The sequence below is a fragment of the Phacochoerus africanus genome, chromosome 1 (assembly GCF_016906955.1).
Source record: "Phacochoerus africanus isolate WHEZ1 chromosome 1, ROS_Pafr_v1, whole genome shotgun sequence".
Taxonomy (NCBI): domain Eukaryota; kingdom Metazoa; phylum Chordata; class Mammalia; order Artiodactyla; family Suidae; genus Phacochoerus; species Phacochoerus africanus.
In genome coordinates, this window is record NC_062544.1 from 159,135,037 (window position 1) to 159,161,218 (window position 26,182).

General features: G+C 42.2%; 1 protein-coding gene across 1 annotated transcript in view; it reads right to left on the reverse strand.

Moving 5' to 3' along the window:
• Window positions 1–26,182, reverse strand: part of DZIP1L (DAZ interacting zinc finger protein 1 like) — a 37,381-nt gene that overhangs the window by 10,498 nt on the left and 701 nt on the right. The window contains exons 2-9 of the mRNA XM_047783075.1: window positions 23,145–23,728; window positions 19,704–19,788; window positions 16,377–16,498; window positions 15,541–15,702; window positions 11,882–11,998; window positions 4,164–4,226; window positions 2,699–3,025; window positions 504–534 (exon numbers count right to left, since the gene is read on the reverse strand). Of these exons, the coding sequence (XP_047639031.1) occupies window positions 504–534; window positions 2,699–3,025; window positions 4,164–4,226; window positions 11,882–11,998; window positions 15,541–15,702; window positions 16,377–16,498; window positions 19,704–19,788; window positions 23,145–23,728 (1,491 nt within the window). The remainder of the gene's footprint in view (window positions 1–503; window positions 535–2,698; window positions 3,026–4,163; window positions 4,227–11,881; window positions 11,999–15,540; window positions 15,703–16,376; window positions 16,499–19,703; window positions 19,789–23,144; window positions 23,729–26,182) is intronic.

The window sequence follows — 26,182 nt, forward strand, 5'->3', positions numbered from 1 at the left end:
AGACAGTCACTTATAAGCACGCATACCCCAGCATGTCAGAGCACCCAAAACAAGGAGTGAGTACACTCCAAACAGATCAAATTCACATAGATTCAGAGATATGGGGTCAGCTTGCCACATGCTGGAAACTAGGTACAATTGGATGGAACTGAATCACAGCCATGGTGAAAGCGAGCCTGTTCATGACCTCTGCCTGCTCCATCCATCACTGCCAAGATCCTTACCCCGCCACCAACCCATGTCTCCACCCCCCCTACAGGAAAGAGTAGGCTAGGCAAGAAACCCTGCTAGCTGCACAGAACGCCTTCAGCACAAACCTGGGCTGGAGACCAGTCTGTCCGAGAAACAAACATCTCACCCTCCCTCACCCAGCCAGAAAGCCTGACAGGTCCCATGGGCTGCCACTACCACCCGCATCCTATAAATTGTCTGGTAGGGTACAAGAGACAGGAGAGGTCAAGATGGCAGCCATGAATGTTACAAACTACCCTGTACAGACTTACCCTCCACCTTCTTGAGAGACATGGTCTGGATCTGCAAAGATGTGGAACAGAGTAGGTTACAGCCAGCAGGGAAGTCTGCTGTGAGTGGTGCATCCCCCTAGCTCACAGCTAGGACAGTGGGTCTTTCAACACTACCCATTAGGAATTGGAGGGAGCTCAGGATACTCTACATCATACTTCCTGCCATGCATATGTGAGGGGGTGGCCCCAAGGTTTACCAGTTGACTGGAAGCAACCAAGATGGCAGCAAATTCCATTTTCCCCTGATGGGGAGGCAAATTGCCCCTCTTCAGAGAGGGACTGTGGTTTGGAGGGGAGGAGCCCCATGCAAGCAGAGGGGGGACAGGCACACAGTACTCTCGGTACAACTGGTAGAAATAAGCCAGGGCAAGGAATACTCCCTTCCCACAATGTGGGCATCTGAGCTGAGTGGCCCCTGGAAGGAAGAGGGCACGATGTGGACAGTTACTCTTTTCCAGGGAGTGCCTCTTCCTCCTTCCACATAGTTGCAGACAGGACAGCCCCTTGTGGCAATGTGACCCCACACCACAGCCACAGCTGACTGTCCAGGTTTGGGCAGAGAACTCTGGACTGGTGACATGTGAACTCAAGAGCTCTTGGCAGCCAGTTGGTTTGGGGTTTGGTTTTCTTTGTTTGTTTGCTTGTTTGTGTTGCCATGTGGGGCAGACATGGAGTAGAGCCGACCTTCAGAGTAAAAGAAAAAAATGGAAGCAGATATAGAGAAAGGAACAGAGACACAGAAGAGAGAAACTCTTACCACAGTCATGTCTCCAATTCCAGTTTATTCCTAAACTTAACTGCTCCCTCACCTTGAGCTCTGTGACACTTAGGCTTGAGTTGTTTTTCATTACCTACTGATGAATGACTCATGCAATGTCCATTTCTTTCTTCTTCTCTCTCTCTTTTTTTTTTTTTTTTGCTTTTTTGCTTTTTTGCTTTTTTAGGACAGCATCTGCAGGATATGGAAGGGGTCAAATCAGAGCTGCAGCTGCTGGCCTACACCACAGCCACAGCAATGACAGATCCACTGAACGAGGCCAGAGATGAAACCCACAACTTCATGAATACTAGTTGGTAACCCACTGAGCCACAATGGGAACTCTTACTGTTCATTTCTAACTATTCTTCTTTGCTTACCTCTATTCTAGGAACTAAAACCAATTATTCCCTTTCTAACCCTCCTTGCAACTATAGTTGCCTGTGTAACACAGCTTTGACCAATAAAATACAAGTCTCAGTAAAGAGCCTTTTCATCAACTGATTCCACTGAATATTGTTGTGATGGCTGGTGTTATGGCAGCCATTTTCCAACTATGCGAGTTGAGCATGAGAACAAAAGTCAACATGCTAAAGACGGTAATTAAAAAAACAGAGTCTGGATTTCCAATGACATACTTTCACAGCTAAACCAAGGCCATCAACTGTCACCTCTTTTGGTGTTACAATAAAAAATAAACTCCTGTTAACCTATTCTGCTATGTTTAGCCAGCCAGTTCCTAACTGAAACATCTGCAAACAAGAGTTCTGAGTTCCTCCAGTAAGGAGGAAACCTCCAAACTGGACCTGAAGTGGTCACAACTGTGAAGAGCTAAGTGTTTTGTATTAGGGAGAAAACAGTAAGAAGAAAAGCAGCAGGGGAGCAGCTTAAATATGTTGACAGGGCAAAGTATTAGCTGTGAGAACAGAAAGGCACAAACACCAAAGGGATTAGTTATGGAATTATGTCTGAGAACATAATGAAAGGAGCACACGCTTGCATTCCACCTGCCTGGCTAGGGTTGAATCTCACCCCTATCATCTACAGCGTGTTCTGTGTGGACTCACAGGAGGTGCTAAACTTCTCCAGCCTGTTCATCATCTGTCAAATGAAGATGGGGGAAAAGGGAATGTCTACTTTGAGGGGCAGCAGTGAGGCTTCTATGGAGGAATAAGCAAAGTATCAACCAGGCGCTGGCACTCACACAGTCTCTGGTGGTACCTTGAACCCCCAACATAGCCCCTAAGGACAACAGGCACTTCTTCAGCATCCTTCTGCCCCTCAAGTCAGAAGACTCTTCTCTCTCCTCAAAGGGCCTGAATAATGAGGCTAGATGAGTCCAGAAGAATCTAAGGGGATCCTGGCAAGGAAGAGGCTTAGGGCTCCAAGGCCTGGCTAGGAGGAGGGGCACACCTACCATCTCCTCATTGGCGGCGATCCGCCTCGCTTGTTCCTGGAGCTGGGCATGGAGGGCAGTGATCTGGTGCTGGGTCTGAGCAGCTGCTTTCCTCTGCTTCTGGAGCCTCTTGTTGTTCTGCTCCCAGAGCCTCTGGTTCTGCTTTTCCAGCCTCTCGTTCTGCTCCTGGAGCATCTCATTCTGCTCCAGGAGCGTCTGCTTCTGCTCCTGGAGTGTCTGGTTCCGTTCCTGGAGCCTCTGGTCCCGCTCCTGGAGCTTCTTGTCCTGCTCCTGCAGCTGGTGGCACAGAAGGGACCTTTGGGTATCCAGTGCCCATAGGGCCTGCACCTGTAGGCAAATGCTGGTTGGGTTTCACCTGAAGCAGGTAGAGGGTTTCCAGACCTGGGCAGGTGGCTTTCTAACAAGACTGACTTCCTTCCCACATGTGAGGACATTTTCAAGCGGTGCCTAAGGAGAAGTGAGAATTGAAGGCAGGCCCTTAAGGTCAGGGCAAAAGGTTCTCTGTCAGGTGTGCCATCCATTGAAGGACAGTCAGGTAAGATGAGGTCATTCAAAAATCACCAAATGGATGCTTCTAAGTGAAAACGAAGGGTGAAGGAAATGTGTTTATATGCTACCTCTGATGCAAGAGCAGTGAGAAAGAGACTATTTTTGCATAAAGAAAGTATAGAAGAATATAAGACAGCAAGAAAGTGGTCACTTGTGGAGTGAGTGTCGGGGACAGGCAGGTGGAAACAGAATGGAAGTGAGACTTTACTCCATGTACCTTAATATATTTCCTCTGCTTTTGGAACAAACTTGAATGCATTTCCCATTTTTAAATGTTTCAAATAAGATAAACCCATTGGATGAGAATTCCTGGAATGGGGGGCATCCATCACGCACCAGACTCTAATCTAAGCACCTTCACCTTCTGAGCTTTCTGTAGGTAGTACCTGGGGCTCTTATTAATCGGCTTCCTCCCCAGCCTGCCTCTTCCTCACAGGCATTTTTACAGAAGCTGTTTTCTCTGCCCAGAGGCCTGCTGCCCTCTGTCCACGGGTCTCAGGGTCTGAGCCCTTCCATTTAGGCTCCCCCTAAACTACCACTGAGGTCCACAGACACTTGGGTCTCTCCTGGGTGGGGTTTCAAAGGAGGGTCCCAATGCAAAAAGTCCAGGCAATTCTGAGTTTTACAGCCCAGTCCTCCTTGGAGCACCTGAAGGGGGCACTGCAGAGAAAAAACACAGAGAAAGGATGTGCTGGGTTCAGAAGAGAAGACCTGCAGGCCTCTGCTTCTGGCCAGGAAACCTACTATCAGGGCAGCTGACCTCTCTATGTACTGAGGGGGTCAGTGCCCAGGAACTGTATCAGCAACAAAATATCTGCCAACCAGTTCAAGGTGGGGGGAGCGAAGGATGAAGAGCTGATGGATGAGAGGAGGTCATGGGAAGCAAGGCTTCCCCAGACCGTCCAGGGAGACCTACCTCCTTCTTCTGAGCTATATGCTTTTCCTTCAGGGCCTTCATTTTCCTCTTCCATTCTGTTCTCTGAAAGAGATTAAACATTTATTATTGGATCTCTCTAGATATTAAAGTATAGTATAAAGCTATGATAACTAAAAAGTGCTGGCTCACAAGAAGGCAAACAGAGCAGTGAAAAGAACAGAAAGCTCAGATAAAGATGGGGAGGATGGAATCTTAGTCTGGGGAAAGATGGATTATTGAAAAATGGTAGTCAAAGAAGTAGTTAACTTCCTGGAAAAAAAAAATATGAACTTAGATCCATATTTCATATTTTAAACAAAAACAATTCTAGGTGGCCAAAGATTTCAACTTAAAAAAAATAGAAGTGATGTCAGCAGTATGGTGGACTAGGAGGTTCCAGATCTTAAAACACCCACAGGTGAGAATACCTTTATGGGAGACCAGGAATCCAGCTGAGAGGTCCTAGCACCTCAGTGAAGCAAAAAACCCAAGAAAAGACACACTGAAGAGGGAGAAAAGAATGGTCTCACTTTACCTGCATCAACCCTGGCCCAAGGCAGCACAGCTCAGTGCCAAGAGAGACCCTCCCAGCCCACAGTCTCTCCAAGGCAAAGTCAGCAATCAAGCACCCAGAACTGAGGGAATCAGCGTGGCCTGAGGCAACACGGATCTCAACATCAGCTGCAGATCCTGGTGTCTGACTCGTAGACACCAGGAGGCATGGAGGAGAAGTTAAAGTGTAGACTATTTGTATAAACACCAAGTTAAGTAGTTTTTGGCTTAAAACAGAGTCCTGTGATTATAAGACGTTTTATGTAAGTCTAATACAAAGAAAAAATCTGTAGCAGATATACAAAAGAGAAAGAGAAAGGAACCAAAGTATACCATGACCAAAAAATCAGAAACTCACAAAGGAAAACAGCAAGAGAGACAAAGGGACAAAGCAACTACAGAAGATCTGAAAGCAATAAACAAAATAACAATAGCTAGTCTTTATGTATCAGTAATTACTTTAAATGGATTGGAGTTCCCATCATGGCTCAGCAGTCAATAAATCTGACTAGCATCCATGAGGACACAGGTTCAATCCCTGGCCTCACTCAGTGGGTTAAGGATCCAGTGTTGCCATGAGCTGGGGTGTGGGTCACAGATGCAGCTCAGATTTGATGTTGCTGTGGCTGTGGTGTAGGCCAGCAGCTACACTCCAATTCAACCTCTAGCCTGGGAACCTCCATACGCCGTGGGTGGGGACCTAAAAAGAATAAATAAATAAATAAATAAATAAATAAATAAATAAATAAATAAATAAATAAAGTAAAATAAAATAGAATAAATTTAAATGGATTAAATTATCCAACCAAAAGATGAAAAGTGGCTGAATGGATTCTAAAAACAAGATCCAACATATGCTGCCTACAAGAGACTCATGTTAGCTTTAAGGGCACATGCAGGCTGAAACTGAAGGTATGAGAGAAGATATTTCATGCAAATGGTAAACAAAAGAGAACAGTCTGTTTTGTCTTATATCAGACAAAAGATATTTTAAGTCAGATACTGTTACAAGAAACAAAGAGGGTTACTATATAAAGATAAAAGGGTCAATTTATCAAGAGGCTATAACAGCTGCAAATATGAATCAGCTTTCCATATCCATGGGTTCCACATCCTTGCATTCCACAGCCAAGGAGTCAACCAATCATGAATTGAAAATATTTTGGGGGGGAGTTCCCTTCGTGACTCAGTGGTTAATGAACCCAACTAGCATCCATGAGGACACGGGTTCAATCCCTGGACTCACTCAGTGGGTTAAGGATCCAGTGTTGCCATGAGCTGTGGTGTAGATCGCCAACTCAGCTCGGATCCTGTGGTTCTTGGCTCCGGCGTAGGCCGGCAGCTACAGCACCAATTAAACCCCTAGCCTGGGAACCTCCATATGTCACAGCTGTGGTCCTAAAAAGACAAAAAAAATTTTTTTTTTTAATTCTAGAAAGTTCCAAAAGCCAAAACTTGAATTTTCCTCATGCTGGCAACTATTTATATAGCATTTACACTGTGTTAGGTATTATAAGTATCAACAGACAATATAGAGTATACTGGAGGATGTGCACAGGATATACACCAATAATAAGGGACTTGAGCATAACAGAGATCCTGGAACCAATCTCCCATGGATACTGAAGGACAACTATATATTCACCCAACATAGGAGCACCTGAATATATATAGAAAGTAAATATTGACAGAAGTGAAGGGAGAAATAGACAGCAATAAAATAATAGTAGGGCATTTCAATACCACTTTTTCATTCAGACAGGAAATCAATAAGTAAACAGTGGACTTGAACAGCACTATAGACCAAGTGGAACAGTCATACCAGAACATTCCATCCAAGTAGCAGAGCACCCATTCTCTTCAAATGCCCAAGGAGCATTCTCCAAGATAGATCATGTATTAGCCCACAAAAGAAGTCTTGCCATTTTAATCTTGAAATCATATCAAGTTAATCTTTTCCAACCATAATGCTATGAAACTAGAAATCAATAACAGGAGAGAAACAGGACAATTCACGATTGTGCAGGTATTAAACAACACACTCCTAAACAAAGAAGAAATCAAAAGAGAAACCAAAAAATAACTTGTGACAAGCAAAAATGGAAACACAACAGAGCAAAACTTCTGGGATGCAACAAAAGCAGTTCTAAGAAGAATATTATAATCATAAACTTTTACATTAAGAAAAAAAGATCTCAAATAAGCAGCCTGACTTTATATGTGTATAGAACCTAGCAAATATTTATATCTTTATAGAATCTAGAACTCTTCTCAAATTCTTCCCAAAAATTGAATAGGAAGAAACACTTCCAAACACATTTTATGAGGCCAGTATTACTCTTGTCAAAGGCCATACAAGGACACTTCAAGAAAAAATTATAGTCTAATATCCTTAGTGAACATAGATGCAAAAGTACTCAACAAAATACAAGCAAATTAAACCCAACAGCATGCTGAAAGGATCAAACAACATAATCAAGTAGGATTCATCCCTAGGATGCAAGAATGGTTCAACATACACAAATCAATACATGTAATACACTAAATTAACAAAATACAGGATAAAATTATATGATCATTTCAATAGATCTAGAAAAAGCATTTGGCAGGAGTTCCCATTGTGGCTCAGTGGGTTAAGAACCCAACTAGTATCCATGAGGATGCAGTTCCATCCCTGGTCTCACTCAGTGGATTAAGGATCTGGCATTGCTGCAAGCTGTGGCATAGGTCACAGATGCAGCTCAGATCTGGTTTTAGTGTGGTTGTGCAGTAAGCCTGCAGCTACAGTCCAATTCAATCCCTAGCCTAGGACTTCCACATGCTGCAGGTGCAGCCCTAAAGAGAGAGGGAAAAAAAGCATTTGACAAAATTCAACATTCTTTTATGATTAAAAACTCTCATCAAAGTGGGTATAGAAGAACTATATCTCAGCATAATAAAAGCCATGTATGGCAAGCCCAGAGGTAACAATATACTCAACAGCAAAATGCTGAACACATTTCCTCCAAGATCAAGAACGATACAAGAATGCTCACTCTCTGACAGAACATTATAAATCAACTATACTTTAAGAAAAAAAAATTAAAGAGAATACTCACTCTCATCATTCTTATTCAACAAACAAACAAAACCTGTTAGGATAAACAAATTCAATAAAGTTGCAGGAAAAAAAATCAGCATTCAGGGAGTTCCCGTCGTGGCGCAGTGGTTGATGAATCCGACTAGGAACCATGAGGTTGAGGGTTCGGTCCCTGCCCTTGCTCAGTGGGTTAACGATCCAGCGTTGCCGTGAGCTGTGGTGTAGGTTGCAGACACGGTTCGGATCCTGCGTTGCTGTGGCTCTGGCGTAGGCCGGTGGCTACAGCTCCGATTAGACCCCTAGCCTGGGAACCTCCATATGCCTCGGAGCGGCCCAAAGAAATAGCAAAAAGACAAAAAAAAAATCAGCATGCATTTCTCTACACCAACAACAAACTATCCAAAAAGCAAATTAATAAAACTACACCATTTACAATAGCATTGAAAATAACTAGGACATTCCCTTGTGGTGCATTGGGTTAAGGATCCAGAGTTGCCACAGCTGTGGCACAGGCTGCAATTTCAGCATGGGTTCAGTCCCTGGCCTGGGAATTTCCACATGCTGTGGGCATAGCCAAAAAATAAATAAATACTGAGGAAATAAATTCATCCAAGGAGGTGAAAGATCTGTACACTGAAAACTATAAAAGATCAATGAAATAAATTGTAGAAGACATAAATAAATAGGTACTCTATACTCATGGATTGGAAGAATAATGTTAAAATATCCATATTACCCAAAACAATTAGTGGATTCAATGACCTATCAAAATTTTAATGTCATTTTTCATAGAAATAGAAAAAAAAATCCTAAAATTCATGTGAAACCACAAAATACCCCAAATAGCCAAAGCAATCTTGAGCAAGAAGACAAAACTGAAGGCATTACACCCTTATTTCAAATTATATTACAAAGCCACAGTAATTAAAGCAGTATGGTACTGGCATAAAAACAGATATATAGATCAATGTAAAAGAATACAAAACCCCAAATTAAACCCACACATACATGGTCAAAAATCTTTGACAGGAGTTCCCACTGTGGCACAGTGGAAACGAATCTGACTAGGAACCATGAGGTTGCGGGTTCTATCCCCGGCCTTGCTCAGTGGGTTAAGGATCTGGTGTTGCTGTGAGCTGTTGTGTAGGTCACAGACATGGCTCAGATCTGGCGTTGCTGTGGCTCTGGCATAGGCTCTGATTAGACCTCTAGCCTGGGAACCTCCATATGCCACGGATGCAGCCCTAAAAAGGACAAAAGACAAAAAAAAAAAACAACTTTGACAAGGGCACCCAGAATACAAAATAGTAAAACAATAGTCTCTTCAGTAAAAGGTGTTGGGAAAAATGGATATCCACATGCAAAAGAATGAAACTGAACTAATAGCTTACACCATATACAAAAACCAACTTAAAACAAATTAAAGATTTAAATGTAAGAAGAGAAACCCTAAAATTCCTAAAAGAAAACAGAGACATTGATCTCAGCAACTGATTTTTTTGGATGTGATACCAAAAGCACAGGCAATGAAAGCAACAATAAACAAGCAGGACTCCATCAAGCTAAAGCCGCTGCACAGCAAAGGAAACAATCAACAGATGAAAAGACAATATGGAGTGGGAGAAAATATTTGCAAACCATGTATCTGATAAGGAGTTAATAGCCAAAATATAAGGAACTCATACAACTCAACGGCAAAAAAAAAAAAAGAAAAGAAAAGAAACCTAATTTAAAAAATTGACAAAGAACCTGAATAGATATTTCTCCAAAACACAGCTACAAATAGTCAACAGGTATATGAAAAGGTGTCCCAACATCATTAATCAGCAGAGGAAAGCAAATCAAACCATGTGAGGTGCCACCTCATTCTTGTTGAGATGGCTGTTATTTTTTAAAAGGATAACAAGTGTTGGCAAGGATATGGAGAAAAAGAGCCCTTGAATACTGTAGGTGAGAACATAAATTGGTATAGTCATTATGGAAGAACAGGATGGAGGCTCCTCACAATGTTAAAAACCAGGAGTTACTCATTTTTCCCCAGGGGAATTTCCCCTGTATCTATGAAGTATACACGTTATAAACTTGCTTTTTTTTCTTTTGTTAAAATCAAACCAAAAATAGAACTACCATATAATCCAACAATCCCACTTCTTGGTACTGATCCAAAGGAATTGAAATCAGGGCTTCAAAGAGATAGCCACACACCCATGTTCATTGCAGCATTAGTCACAATAGCCAAAATATGGCTACACTTACCCCCCCAAACTCAATGAGTTATATACACTAAATATGCAGAGCTTTTTATGAGTGAATAATACCTCAATAAAGTGACATGTATGAATGAATGAATGGATGAATAGATAAGCAAGTAAAATAACTAACAAAAGAAAACACAAGAAAATTTTCTTTTTAAATCAGAGTGGCCAAAAACAAAAGATTGATAACTTGATCATTTTGACCATAAAAACATCACTAATTTTTTATGATCAAAACCATGATAGGAGTTACCATCGTGGCTCAGCGGTTAATGAACCCAACTAGTATCCATGAGCATGTGGGTTTGATTCCTGGCCTCACTCAGTGGGTTAAAGATCCAGCATTGCCATGAGCTGTGGTATAGGTCACAGACTAGCTCAGATCTGGCGTTGCTATAGCCGTGGCATAGGCTGGCAGCTACAGCTCCGACTGGACCCCTAGCCCAGGAAGCTCCATATGCCATGGGTGCAGCCCTAAAAAGACAAAAAAAATCATGATTAACAGGAGTTTCCGGGTGGCCTGGAGTTAAGGATCCAGCGTTGTCGTCATTGCTGTGGCTCTAGTCACTACTATGGTGTGGGTTCGATCCCTAGCCTGGGAACTTCCACATGCCATGGGTGTGGCCAAAAAAAAAAATTTAATAAACAAGGATGAAGGACAAATTGAAAACTGGGGAATAGAGCCACAACAAGAGCAACAAAGGGTTGGGTTAATTCCCATACATTATACAAACTCACAAATTGATAAGGAAATCAGTAGAAAAATAGGGAAAGTTTGTGAACAGAGTTTGTAGAAAAACAATGGCTTTTTTAAATGTGAAACTTTTGAACCTTCGAGCAGTGGAAACACTTTCCTATTAACTGTTAGTTAAACATTAACAGTCTTGGAGAGCAGAAGCAGAAGCACAACATGATTTAATGACTGTGCCAACTGTCCTTCCTCACTGTGTATCAGAGATACACACCATATACAACTGGACTAATGTAAGGTTCACCCAGTGGAGGCCAGGCCACCTCCTCTCAGGAAGTGACAGTGGGTTATGCATACGTCTTCTCAGTTCTGTCCAGTGACTTCACATTGGCAGCATGAAATCGGCCATTCTGGGAATACTTACTTACACCATGAAAAATGGCAAATGCTACAAATAAAAGCTTTTGTAGTTCCAGACAACTGGCTGTCAAATATTTACTATCATACTATTAGATCCATTCCAAATATTGTCAAAGCCAGGAGATTTTCACACTTTCTAAAAACTCTTTTCAAGAGTTCCTGTTGTTGCTCAGTGTTAAGGTTAAGAACCCGATTAGAATCCATGAGGATGCGGTACCAACCCTGGCCTCGCCTCAGTGAGTTAAGGATCCGGCATTGCTGCAAGCTATGGCATGGGCTACAGATGTGGCTCAGATCCAGCCTTGCTGTGGCTGTGGTGTAGGCCAGCAGCTGCAGCTCCAATTCTATCCCTAGCCTGGGAACTTCCAAAAGTTGTAGGTGCAGCCATAAAAAGCAAAGAACTCTTTAATATAATAAAATACAATAATAAAAACTGTTTTCAGCTGGGTTGGAGTCAAAATGAGAGCAGAGATGTCCCATAAAATACACAACCATATGTATTTTGAAAAACATCCCAGGCAAATCTGATGCTGCACACATGTATGTCACCAGCCTCACCTAAGCACCCTAAGAACTCTAGTCTACACTTTCATGTATTGGCAGAAGGTCTGAAAATATAGAACTTTGATGTCTTTCAACTTCCTGAAAACCATAGAGCCAAAATGATGAGGTCTGCTGAAAGACAGCAGGGAAGAAAGGCATGGGGCATGCATCAGCTCACCTTCTCCTTTAAGGCCTGCAGCTCCTGAGCCTGCATGAGTTGCTCCTTGGGCTCCTCATCCTGCAGGGACCCGAGGTTGGACTTCATCACACCATAGGACTGCAGTGCCTGCAGCTTCTGAAAAAGCCAGAGCATAGCTTCATTTAGATAAAGATCTAATCATGATGTTGTCTTTCTTACCTGGAGCAGTGCAAGAAGGGCATACCCTACCCCCACCACAAAGCCCCAATTTGAACTCACTAGGTATTCTGCAAGCCTGCAGTCACACAAGTCCAAACTTCCCTTCACGAGGGTTCTGAGAGCTCAGCCCTTTCCCAGGAGAAGCAAGTCCCCGTGGAAGAACAGACTTCAAGAGTGTCATTTCAATTGCACTGCAGTTCTGCTGTCCTCAAAACCCAGAGATCACCTGACCTGCCTCATTTCTACCTCAGTCTTGAATAAACTAAAGAGAATCAGGATCTTAGAGACTCGAGGAGGGTCTCAGGCACTCCAGACCATTCCCTGGCTCCTGACCTTCTTCCCACAAAAAGAAAGCCTGGCTGTCATGAAGAAGGTCTGGCTTTTCACAGCTTGGAGTCATGTCACCAATCCCTAATGCTTCCTGACCTAACAGTGTGTGATCTGAAGGAGAAGGCCCAGAAAAGTGGACCAAAGAGAAGGTTGCCTTTTCACCCATTTATGGTTATATTTTTAACCACATCACTACAGCAGTGACTAAATATCTTCATCTCTATTACTATATAAAACTCATAAGCCCTATTAAAGCTTTAGAGAAATGCTAAATCTCTGGGTTTAATATATTAACATATTTTTGCTAATCTTTAACTCTTCTCAATTACTGCTAAAGCAATATTGGGTCCAAATGTTAACCATTTCTAAACCCCATGAATATTTTTATAGACTCAAGTGCCTTATCAGATGTACGCACATCTTTGATAGGTCACTTTCTGTCTTCACACCACTGCTTGTTACGCACCAGAGAGCTGGCTTTCTTGGTTCTACCAACTTCATGGTATTTTCCCTCCAATTAGACACTCCTTTGGGCAGCTGGATTTACCCCTCATCTAATCTAAAGTTCTCTCTTCAGTCAGATGATTTAGCAAAAGTAAGCTCTCAGATTTCCATACCAAGGGGAAAATTTCGAGGAGAAATATTTTCAAAATGTATTTATCTCTCATTGACCCTCCTAACATCACGGAGAGTCTTGTGTTTTGAAAGTAGACTCACAGTGTTTCTCAGTTACTCTAAATATAATCTTATCTGTTTTTCCCCTCCAGAATTAAAAAAAAAAAAAGTCAACAAAATAATTATCCAGCTACATTGAGAGTTTTGTATCCAGTTTGGTTCCTACACTTTAATAAAAGAAAAATAATAATGGGAGTTCCCTGGTGGCTCAGTAGGTTAAGGATCTGGCTTGGGTCACTGCTGTAGTGCGGGTTCAATCCCTAGCTCTGGAACTTTCACATGCCATGGGCACAGTCCTCCAAAAAGGAAAATAATAAAATGTCATGTGAGAGGAGACAGGGGGAGACACACAAATACAAAAATATAAGTCATCCTATAGGGAAAGGACAAAAAAAACAGGATGTTCCAGTTTAGGACAATGAGGTCCAAGCTAAAAGGAAACCATGGATGGTAGTGAGAATTATGTCCTCATTTACCAAAACTCAGAATTTCCTAACCCAAAGTAAACTTTCAATTATTGAGGATGTGGTCTCTGAACCACAACTCCAAATTCAACTCAATACCTATTTATTGATTGTCTAGTGAGTGAGTACCATGGCAGGATGTGTGGGAGTCAGGAGAGGTTCAGATGAGCTCAGGGATGATGGCTGTGGAGCTGGGGGTCGGGAGCATGATGTCCACATGGTGGAGCATCATCCTGTCTTCCACAAAGCATTCCTGACCGCCCTGGGGCAACGTTTAGGATGGGAGGACTCAGGTCACTATAAATACACACACACACATACATACACTTACACCCACACACCCCCACACACACAGAGCTCTCATTTCAACCCCACCACCCTCCATCCTTGGCCTCTCACCTCAGATTGAGATGATGGACCACCAAGGCTCCACACATATCCTATGACAATCCCCTTCTGGAAAAGTTGTCCAAGTGTTTGGTTTGGTTTGGTTTGGTTTGGTTTGGTTTGGTCTTATTTGTCTTTTAGGGCCGCACCAGCGTTATATGGAGGTTCCCAGGCTAGGGATCCAATCAGAACTGTAGTCGCTGGCCTATACCACAGCCACATCAACATCGGATCCTTAATCCACTGAGCAAGGTCAGGGATCAAACCCAAGTCCTCGTGGATGCTAGTCAGGTTCTCTAACCACTGAGCCATGACAGGAACTTCCCCAAGTGTTTTTTTAGGCAAATCATGGAATGATCATGAGAAATACTATTAGACAATTAAAAAATACATAACAAGATTTCCTTGATGTTCAGAGGACCAGTAAGAGCTAAATACATCCTGGAAATATTTCTCCTCAAACCTTTTTCCTGACACAGTTCTAGTTATACAGGTTTATATGGGAAGATACAGACCAGGGATAATATTAACAAGTTTTTCTTGAATAAACTTGATAACAATCTGGTAAAAAGGGCAAGGGCTTTGAAGATTATAGAGCTGAGTTCACTATCTACAGAAAAGAAACAAACTCAGGGACATGGAGAATAGACTTGTAGTTGCCAAGAGGGAGGGGGAGGGACTGGGAGATTGGGGTTAGTAGATGCAAACTATTGGATCTGGAGTGGATAAGCAGTGAGATCTTGCTGCATAGCATGGGGAACTACATTTAATCACTTGTGATGGACATATGGAGGATAATACGAAAACAAAGAATGTATATAAATGTATAACTGGGTCACTTTGCTGTACAGCAGAAATTGACAGAACATTGTAACTCAACTATAATAAAAAATCAAAACAAATAAAAATAAAGAGCTGGGTTCAAACCCCAGCTCTACCTCGTAATAGCTGTGTGACTTTGGGCAAGCTATGTGGCCTCAGTGTCCTCGCCTGTAAAGGAGGAATGACAATAGCTTTTTTTAAAAAAAAATTAATAAACTAATGATGCACCTGCTTTGAGAATGTTGTAGTTGTTTGGTTGTTATAAGGATTAAAAGTTAGTATATATAAAGTGCTTTGCACAGGGGCTAGAAAAGAATAAATATAGCCAGTAAATGTTAGCTGTTATGTGTGACTTCTACAGATCCCAACAAAATGCCTGGCTTTTAGCCAGCACACAGCAAGTACTTGTTAGAAGAAAAATGCATTCATTTAAATTTTGCCTCATTTCTTATCCAGTGATGAAAGTCCTTTGCAAAAATAGGGATAATATCTAGGGAGCTCTTACTATATACCAGAAAATGTTAAATGCTGTCTACATTGCAATTTAACCCTTTCAGAAACTTATCTTACAGAAAAGAAACTTAGGCACAGAAAGGTTAAGTAATCTACCTAAGATCACACAGCCAGTATATGATGAAGCAGATTCAATGCTAGCCACTGGCCTCCGGTATCTGGCCTCACAGTATTTTTAGCCCCCAGTGGCAGATGAGATAGAACTGGTACAAGCAAAGAAATGGTTTGGGGGAATAAGTAAACCAGTTATCAACTCAAGAACTTTGAGAAGTCTTTTAGGTAAATTACCTCTTCTAGTGCAGAGTTTTGGTTGCTAATGCTTTTAAATTCATCCCAAAGTAATTTTTTGAACTTGTCTATTTCCTCATATAATTTGGCCTGCTCTTTTTCTTTCCATTCATCAAATTCTTTCTTAACTTCCATTTCCCTCTGACGCATGATCTCTGCTTCCTACAAAGAAAAGAAAGAACAAGAGAATCGTTAATTCCACATTAGAATAAATACTAAGAAACTGCCAGGGCCCTTGTCCACGCAAGTCACTATGGAGACTCAAAGGACATTCATTCCCACTGCCCCTGTCGTTTGGACTGGGAGTGGGATTAGTCTTATCTGAACTATAAAGGCCTTGGAGGATGGGGATGACATCTTTTTCTCGATTTATATTCCGCACAATTCCTGGCATAGTTGGTGCTCAATAAATGCATGTTGAAAGGAGTGATGAATGAATAAAAAACAGAATGAATGCGGCAAGTTAACATATTTTCACTCTGCAAATGTTTACTGAGTACCTCCTCTGGGCAGCTTCCTGGAGCTTTTCCAGTCTTTGTCCCCAAAAAACTAACAATATATCATAAGGAGTTAAAATTCAGGTGCCAGTGCCCTCAGAGAGAGCTAATGCAGGAAACTGTGGGCTCTCTTTTCACCATACAGGTCTGGCCAAGTAACTGAGTTTTCCTTTCCAGATTATCTAAAATCATTTGGCACATCCAGGACGATGCCATCCTAGCTCTGACCCCTGGCTCTTGGGAAGCAGCCAGAATTTTGGCCCTACAGGATGTGAGTGCATCATGGGTCTCCAGGCCAGTCTATGACTGAGCCCCCTGACGACTCCTCTCCACACCCACCTGGACCTGCCGCTGCCTCTCTGCCTCCCTCTGGGCTTCCAGTTCCCCTTGGGTCCACTTTAGCTTGGCCCGCAGCTCTTCTAACACCTCCTCTATGGGCTGCTCCTGATTCTTCTGTTTTCCTGTGGGGTCATCACAAAGAGATGGCAACCAGCATAAGTCAAAGTTGGTGGAGCGTATAGTTCCTTGCGTACAAACAGTCACGCCTCAGTCTGAGACCAGTTTTGCCATTTACATTGTACCCTGACCCTGGGCAAATAACATAACCTCCCTGACCCTCTGTTTCTCCAAACTGGAAAATGGAGATAATAGCACCCAAGCCAGAGGGTCATTGTGAGGATGATATGTGATAATGCAAAGTGCTTAGCATAGGGCCTGGCAGGACAGCTCCATTAATATGAACTATTATTGTCATTTAAAATAACCATTTTGGGAGTTCCTGCTGTGGCACAGTGGATTCAGAATCTGGCTATAGTGGCTCAGCTCACTGTGCAGGTGCAGGTTCAACCCCTGGGCCCATGCAGTGGGTTAAAAGGGTCTGGTGTTGCCACAGCTGCAGCGTAGGTCACAGGTGCATCACGGATTCAATTTCTGGCCCAGGAACTTCCACATGCCACAGGCGCAGCCATAAAAAAATAATTAAAATAAAATAAAATATCTATTTTGGAGTTCCCTTGTGATGCAACAGGTTACGCATCCTGGGATTGTCACTGTAGCAGCCTCAATCACTGCTGTGGCACAAGTTCAATTCCTGGCCTGGGAACTTCCACATGCCACAGGTGCAGCCAAAAATTAAACTAAATTAAATTAAATTAAATCAAAATAACTATTTTAACAGTATTGACCCATGGAAATGTGAATGCAAAACTAGTAGAGTAACAGAAGCAGGAACCAAATAGCTTATATGTACCGATGATTAACACAAAGAACTTATCTATATATCCTGTCAGCGATCAGAGGGGAATTAAAGTAATGAAAATAATTGTAGTTTTAGGTTCACTTTTTCCAGCAATATAAGTATAGTTTATATGTGTAGTTTTAAATTTCAAATAAAAAGGCAATATGCATTATAAATAAACTTTGAATTATAGGAGAATATTCTAACTAAACCACAAACAATACTGACAAACTGAGAGTTAAGGGTTAATGAAAAAAGACACCAATTGCACTTGAACATTTGAAACTTTATAAGCACATTTAGGGATTATTAGATGGTACTGTTATTAAAACTTTAAGCTTTTCTTTGAAAAGAGATATATGGCTTTTCTCAAATGGGATTTTTCAATAACAAGCAAATTTTAGATGCAGTGGAAATTAATTTGGGTTAATTAAGAGATCTGAGGTGAGTACAGAATGGGAGAGCTGGGGTATCTGAGAAGCCAGCTGCCTGACAGGAAATTAATGAACATTAATGTAGCCAAAGATGCCTTACAAAAATATTTTTCCTCTCCTTACAGCATTTTACATTAAGGAAATAATAAGGAATATGCACAAAGATTTATGTACAAAAATGTCATCATCATGTGATTTATAACAGGGTAATTTTTAATAACATGTAAATTATGAAATAATTCAATTGTGAAATTATGATTGCCACATGATGAACTACTATGCAGCCATTAAAAATCATATTTTCAGAGATGACTTAATGACATTGGAAAATATGATATACTCTTAATGAAAAATAAGCAGTAGCCAAAACTGCATCCTTTGACTATATACGTATACAGAAAATAATGACCAAAAATACACCAGCGTACTAACTGCAGGTGATATTGTCTATGGTTTTTATTTTCTCTTTTCTACCTTTCTGTATTTAAATTTTCTATATCAAAGGCATGTTATTTTTCCAATTTTTTTTATTGTGGCCAAATACACATGACATGAAATTTACTATCTTACTTTTTTTTTTTTTTGCCACACCAACAGCATGCAGAAGTTCCAGGCTCAGGGACCAAACCCACACCACTGCAATAATCAGAGCCACAGCAGTGACAATGCCAGATCCTTTAACTTGTTGAGCCACAAGGGAACTCCCATCTTAGCCATTTTTAAACATATAGTTTGGTGGTATTAAATATATTCATAATGTTGTGCCACTATCACCATCATCCATCTGCAGTATGCTTTCCATCTTATAAAACAGTACTCACTAAACAATAACTCCTCATTCCCTCTTCCTCAGCCCTTGGCAACAACCATTCTACTTTCTGTTGCTATGAATTTGACTAATTTAGGTACCTCATATCAGTGAAATCATAAATATATTTGTCCATTTGTGACTGGTTTAGTTCATTTAGCATAACATCCTATTGTAGAATACTGCAGAATTACCTTTCTTTTTAAGGCTGAATATTTATATATATGTATTTATAAAAATACATTATATATATATGTATCTTTTACATCTTAGCTACTATGAATAGTGCTGCTATGACCATGAGTGTAAAAATACCTCTTCAAAGACATAAATCTTTATCAGGAAAAATATATTTAATAAGCATAAAATCTGTTTTTCTTTAACTGCCTCTAACACAGAACCAAGAATTAAATATATCATAAATACATAGTAACTAGGTATGTTGCTGTTTTAAAATTCTGTTCTTTGAAAAGAAAATTAAAATAAAGAGAAAAAAGTTTTATTCAATGGGATTTTATATTTAATCTATATTACATTATATCATATTATATTTTCATAATAATTTATAATAATTTTAATAAAAATATTATAAAATATTCTGTATTTTATGTTTTAACAGCTAGTGCTTGTTGAACCTCAAGAAAACAGATATCAAGTATACAAATCTCTTAATGCAGAAAACATAACAGCCTTGCCCCTCGTTTTAGAATTTGAAAAGGTAAAATTACAGTGATTAAGTCATAATAAGCTCACGTATATAAGAAAGACATAGAGCTGGTCTGACTGCCCATTAACCCCCATCAAGCTTATTCATAGTCAGCATCAAAGAACAGCAGATTCACAGAAGGGTGGGAGGTAAGGGCCCTTCAAAGCCGCAGGGTCTGCCTACCCCATACACAGTGAAGGACACTGAGACTCAGAGGGAAATACTGATCACGGTCACATAAGAGAAAGGGGCAAAGCTAAGACAAACAACCTACCTGGCAGACTCCCAGCCCTTTTTCTCTAAACACATGGTCAGAAACCCTCCCACCCCATGTGAGATCCCCCTGTGGTGGATGGTGGGGTCACCCCATCCTCAAGCAGATGATGAGATTATGAGGGCAGCTTTGGTGCTGGGTGTGTCCCCCACTGACTAACCCCAGCCCAGGCCCTTCCACAGTCCCAGGAGGGCCCCCTGGACTTACCACATTCCACCATGCCCGCATGCCTGCGCTGCATGTGGCCCTGGAGAAAGGTGGCATTCATGAACGTCTTGTCACACAAGTGGCACTACACAGAGGGAAATGGTGGGAAGTGCAGGGTTAGCACACCTGAGTCAGTCTGGGGTTCTCCCCTCATCAAAACGCCCATGCTTGGGACCCCTGAGCTGCTTCAGAAAAGAAGAGTTTGATTTACTGTGTAAGGCAGTGATGTGAACCCAAAACACATATGTGTACATATATATTTTATACCACTCCTCCAAATAAATATTTTTTTCTGAGCTTTAAAACCTTACCAGTGCTGTGGGGAGCTCTGAACAATGACTAGGTATTTGATGACACTAAGGAATTTTTGTTGGTTTTCCAGGGCATGATGATGGTATCACGTTTATGTTTAAAAGTGGGAATCCTTGACTTTTAGAGATACATAGTGAAATATTTGCAGGTAAAATCATATGACTAGTACACTTCAAAATAATCCAGGGGTGGGCGAACAAATGCAAGAACATTGGCCATGAGTTGATAACCACTGGGCTGGGAAGTGTGCAGATGAAGGTTCATTACATTATTCTCTCTACTCTTTTTTTTCTTTTTTTTTTGCCTTTTTATTTTATTTTATTTTAATTGTTATTTCCCCAATACAAATTTTTTTTCTACTGTACAGCATGGTGAACCAGTGACACATCCATGTATACATTCTATTTCTGCACATTATCATGCTCCATCATAAGTGACTAGACATAGTTCCCAGGGCTACACAGCAGGACATTCTCTCTACTCTTGTATACATTTGAAATTTTCCGCCATAAAAAGTTTTCTCAAAACGCATTAATGTCCAAGTTCCACCCAGAGTTGAGAACCACCAGAGAAAAGGATAGTAAATAGAGCATCTGAAATTCCACTTCACGCTCCTCAAGCATTCTAGACACTGCCAATCTATCGTATCACCTTTTCACTGTAAAACTTAAGTTCTTCCAACACAGCTTTGCAGGATGCCATTACTAGTCAATCAGAATAAGAGGGCAGATTATTTGCTGTCTTTATTTAACAGAAATTTTCACTTGTTCTCCTAATCCCATTTTCCCTTCTACCTTAGCAATAAAACCTTGATTTCAAGCTGGTCATGAGGCTAATAAGAACAAACACTATATGTCCCAGTGTCTCTTACAACAAGGTGTGGCCATGTGAGTAAATTGTAGCCAATGGCATGTAAACAGAAGTAGTATATGCAAACACTTTTTTTTTTTTTTTTTTTGCTTTTTAGGTCCGCACTTGCAGCATATGGAGCTTCCCAGGCTAGGGGTCAAATCAGAGCTGTAGCCGCTGGTCTATGCCACAGCCACAGCAATGCGGGATCTGAGCTACATCTGTGACCTACACCACAGCTCATGGCAATGCCAGCTCCGTAACCCACTGGGCAAGGCCAGGGATCAAACCTGCATCCCCATGGATGCTAGTCAGATTCGTTAACCGCTGAGCCACTACAGGAACTCCTGCAACCACTTCTTGAAGACGTTATTAAAGAAAGATGAATGACATTCCTCATCCTCCCTCCTCCTGCTGAATAGAATGTGGACCTGAGAGGTGGAACTCAGGCAGCCATCCTGGGCCAGGAGGCAGAAGCCACATGACATGGCTGGCTGGCAAAAAACACATCCAGGACTGGGCTCACGATGGTTTGTGGCATTACATACCACAATTTAGGTTCATTTTTATTTTTTTAGGGCTGCAGGTATGGCATATGGAAACTCCCAGGTCAAATCAGAGCTACAGCCGCTGGCCTACGCCATAGCCACAGCAACATGGGATCCGAGCTGCATCTGCAACCTACACCACAGCTCATAGCAACACCAGATCCTTAACCTACTGAGCAAGGCCAAGGATCGAACCCACATCCTCACAGACACTATGTCAGGTTCTTAACCCACTGAGCCACAGCAAGAACTCCCACAATTTAGGTTTAGATTGTTTACCTCTAACCTTTATTCATGATAGACAGAAATAAGCTTCTGTTTCAAACTACTATGATTTAAGGTTTCCTGTCACTCACAGCTAAACCTAATCTACATGGATACAGCCTGGGTTGAGGGACTTTGCCCACTCTAGAGTTCTAAAGTGACATATGAATTTCTAGATGTCTGAAGGAATTACCAGTTGAGTGGGGCAGGGAATGTTTCATAAGGCATCTTATTCCAAATGATAGGCCCTTCCCCTCACTCCACCCTTCCCTGCTTTCCCATTCCCACCCCAAGCAGCATACTCACAGCCAGACACTAAAACAGGCCCTCTGCCATGCCAGCCTTGAATCTGGGGAAATGAGATGTTGACATTGCAGTGGCCCAACTCGCTACCACACGGACAGAGCCTGGCTAAGAAAGGAATCCACAATGACAAAGAATTGTCAAGAGCTGCAGAGAAAGAAACTAGATTCTGGTTCCATCACGTAAGTCCCACCATAACCCTGGATCTTCAGTTAAACAATATATTCCTTACTGGCCTAAGCCAGGTTAGATTGCTGTGTTGGCATTTACTGCTGAAAAGGTTCTGACCCTTTTGTCATAGTCAATACTATATTAATTATATCAATTGACACTCAATGCATTAACATCACATCCTAATAGTTCCTTCTGTCCCACCCACCCCCAAACTATAAGTTTCTGGAAAACCTTACCCAGCATGATTTGTGCCTTCATCCTCAGAGCCTGGCAGAGAGCTTGGCCAGTTTGCAATTTATTGAAGGGCAACTGTCCCCAGTCTACACTTTCCAAAGAGATGCAGATGCTCAAATGCCACTTGGTCACTTGGTTGAATAATAGAGTCACTTTTCCAGAACAGGCCTGGCTCTACCAATCCCTTGTCACGTACTGATTCCACACATACACTCAGACACCTCTTACACACACCTTTACACATCACATATGAAGCCTTTATGCATACATATGCCCTCCGTAAGTATGCACACCCTTATATGCATACACACACTTCATTCATTCACACACACCATAAATAAACTTTACGTGCACATTTCACATACAAGCACATGTAACATGCCACACACTCTACACACATACAGGCACAAATCATTCACAGATGTACCCTCCAAGCAATCACATATACATCTTAGACACATTTACATGTCATTCGTAAACACACGCACCCCTTGCATACATTCACACTTGAACACACTGAGACATGCACCCTCTTCATAAGCACATCCACATTCTTCACTCATATACACACCTGCCACACATCTACACTCACCCACCCCACAGCTGTAGACCCAATGAAACACCCTCAGGCTCTATGGTGGGGGTGGCATGTCCAAAATCTGCTCCCAGTCCCTGTGGCCCAGTGGTGGTGCCGTGCAGGTGGTGGAGGCTGGGCACACAGCCCTCCCAGCATGCCTGCCCTGCAGAAGTGGCTCACCGTGTGGTAGCTCTGGGCACCTGTCTGCAGGAGCAGCTGCTGCAGGGTGTTGATCATCTTGCGCCGCCGGCGGCTCTCCTCCCGCACACCCTTGAGCTCATCAGCCTGGCGGCCCAGCTCCTGGCGGCCATGCTCCTGTTGGCCCAGGCTGGCCTGCAGCCGTGCCTCTAGCTGGACTACACTGGTGCTCAGGCAATCCTGACAGTGCAGCAGGTACTCGATGCTGAGCTGTGCCAGCCGCACCACCTTGAGCAGCGCCGGGTCCACCGGCTGCCTACAGCGGCTGCACACCTCCCCATCCAAGTTGCAGAAGGTGACACTGGCAATGTTCTCCTGCAGGGTGGCCACATCCAGCTCCCATGCCACGCGGTCCACGTCCAGGGCGCTAATGCGCCTCCAGTCTACACTTTCTCTTCGAGGCTGGAATTTGAAGGCGGGACGAGAGTAGGCCGCCAAAAGGGGGCCACTGAGTCCCTCACTGGTGGGAGTGAGGGACTGCATGGGTGGGGAGAGCCCTGGGCTGACCCCGGAGGGAGGGTGCCTGCCACCAAGGCCACGGCAGTAGGCACAGAAGCTGAGAGGACCTGGAAAATGAGAAGAGAGTCCGAGTTAGGCCTGGTGTATGTGGCTGTGTGTACTATACACTGGCCAGCACGAGCCTGTAATGTATGGCTGGCACTACTCAGCAAGAACTTGGAAAGGAAATGTGTGGGCTTTACAACCACACAGATGTAGAATCAGAGCCTCAGCCTTGGGCAAGCTCCTCCACATCTTTAAGTCTCTGTGTGTACTGGGGATCATGGGCCTCCTCTGCAGGTTTGTGGTTAGGAATAAAGCAGGTAAAATAGCCAGCCCAGTGCCTGGCACATGGAAGGTCCTCAGTGAACACTTTGCCATGCCCAAGTCCACTGCAAGAGTGCCAACCAGAGGACTTGGTCAGGAGTGAGCAATGAAATACATAAGCAGGTCCTTCTGCAACCCTACACTGATCTCAGGATAAAGCCCAATAACTTGCCCAATAACAGAGCCATTTAACGTCAACTGCATCCTACCCTCTCCTTCTATACTTTCAAGATTTGGTGGAACAGGGGTGGGCTACAGTTCCCAGTTTCCCAGCTATAATGTGTGATACCTATGACTATGAACATCGTAGGATGTGGGTGAAATGATGTCCGCCTCTGCCCAGGGGGTGGCACTCAAGAGAGCAGCTGTGTCTGCACAGAGACTGTCTCCACCCATGATAGTCTTTTCTTTTAAACCTCATGGTTTAGCAAACGCTTCGGTTTGTTGTCAAAAGACTCAAATTCTATCTACTCTCCTCTCTCTTGGTAAAGAAAGAAATTTTTCTCTTTGGAGAGTAACTTGACAATAGCAACCAGAATATAAAATGAGGGAGTTCCCGTCGTGGCGCAGTGGTTAACGAATCCGACTAGGAACCATGAGGTTGCGGGTTCAATCCCTGCCCTTGCTCAGTGGGTTAAGGATCCGGTGTTGCCATGAGCTGTGGTGTAGGTTGCAGACGCGGCTCGGATCCCGCGTTGCTGTGGCTCTGGCGTAGGCCAGTGGCTACAGCTCCGATTCAACCCCTAGCCTGGGAACCTCCATATGCCGTGGGAGCGGCCCAAGAAATAGCAACAACAACAACAAAAAGACAAGAGACAAAAAAAGAAAAAAAAAAGAATATAAAATGAATATTCCAGGAGTTCCCTTTGTGGCTCGTCGGCTTAAGAACCCGACTAGTATCTAAGAGGTTGTGGGTTCCATCCCTGGCCTCACTCAGTGGGGTAAGGATCTGGCATTGCCACAAGCTTCCATGTAGGTTGCTCTGGCTGTGGTGTAGGCTGGCAGCTGCAGCTCTGATTTGACCCCTAGCCCAGGAACTTCCGTATGCTGCAGGTGCAACCCTAAATTTAAAAATAAAAAAATAAAAGAAAGTAAAATTAACATTCCACTACTAAGAATTACAATTTGTTCTACAGATAAATTCATACAAGTGTGCAAAGGTGCTTGTGCAAAAATCGTCATTGTAGTATTATTTGTAATAGCAAAGTATAAGACGATGTACAAAGTACAATAGGGGATACAAATGTCATCTCTACACAATGAAATACTATACAGCTACTGATAAGAATAAGGCAGTTTTTTATGTACCAATATGGAACTACATATACACACATATATATCCATTTATGTTTAAATGATGTATTAGCATAATTACATTTAATAATAGTTTGCAAAAGTAAAGATGTATATATCTCACATATATATGTGTGTGTATATAGATCTCACATTAAAATGACTGCCTATAAGGGAGAAGGGAAATGGGAATGTAAAATGGTGATAAATAAATGAATAAAATAATAAACAAAATAGATGGTGCATAGGTAGGAGATGGATAGATAAATAGGCCTTACATAGACCATTGATGATAATAATACACGTGTATAACATATGTATATATATACATATATAAATGTTTCATTTGTTATTCATATATAATTATAATTAAATATACTAATTTATTATTTCTACATATGATTCATTACCTGTATTATTTCATATGCATACACTATTTCTAGGAAAATAAACAAACTGCTAGCAATGGTTACACGTGGGAAGTAGGAATGGTGGTTAGAGGACTTTATTTTCCACTCTCCACCTTCTATACTATTCAGTTCTTTACATTGTCACCCATTACTTTTATTATTTTTTAAGGGCACAATTTCTGTCCTTAAGGAATTTAGAATCTGACTGAACAAGAATTACATGTGACCCTGTTTAATCACATTCTTTCTAGATTATGTGATTCACATGTTCAAGTATGGCAGAAAGTCAGAGAAGAGAAAGGTCATTGACCTGATGAAGCAGAAAGGCCTTGACAAAACAGTGGGACTTTGTTTACAAAGAGAGGAAGACCTCCTGGAAAGACCCGGAGCTGTCTTCATTTGAGAAAGGCAGCAATAGGAGATGACAGGCCTGTGCCACTGCCCCAGGGCCCTGCGAAGACTGGAAGAGAGGCAAGGGGAGGGCGCTCAGTA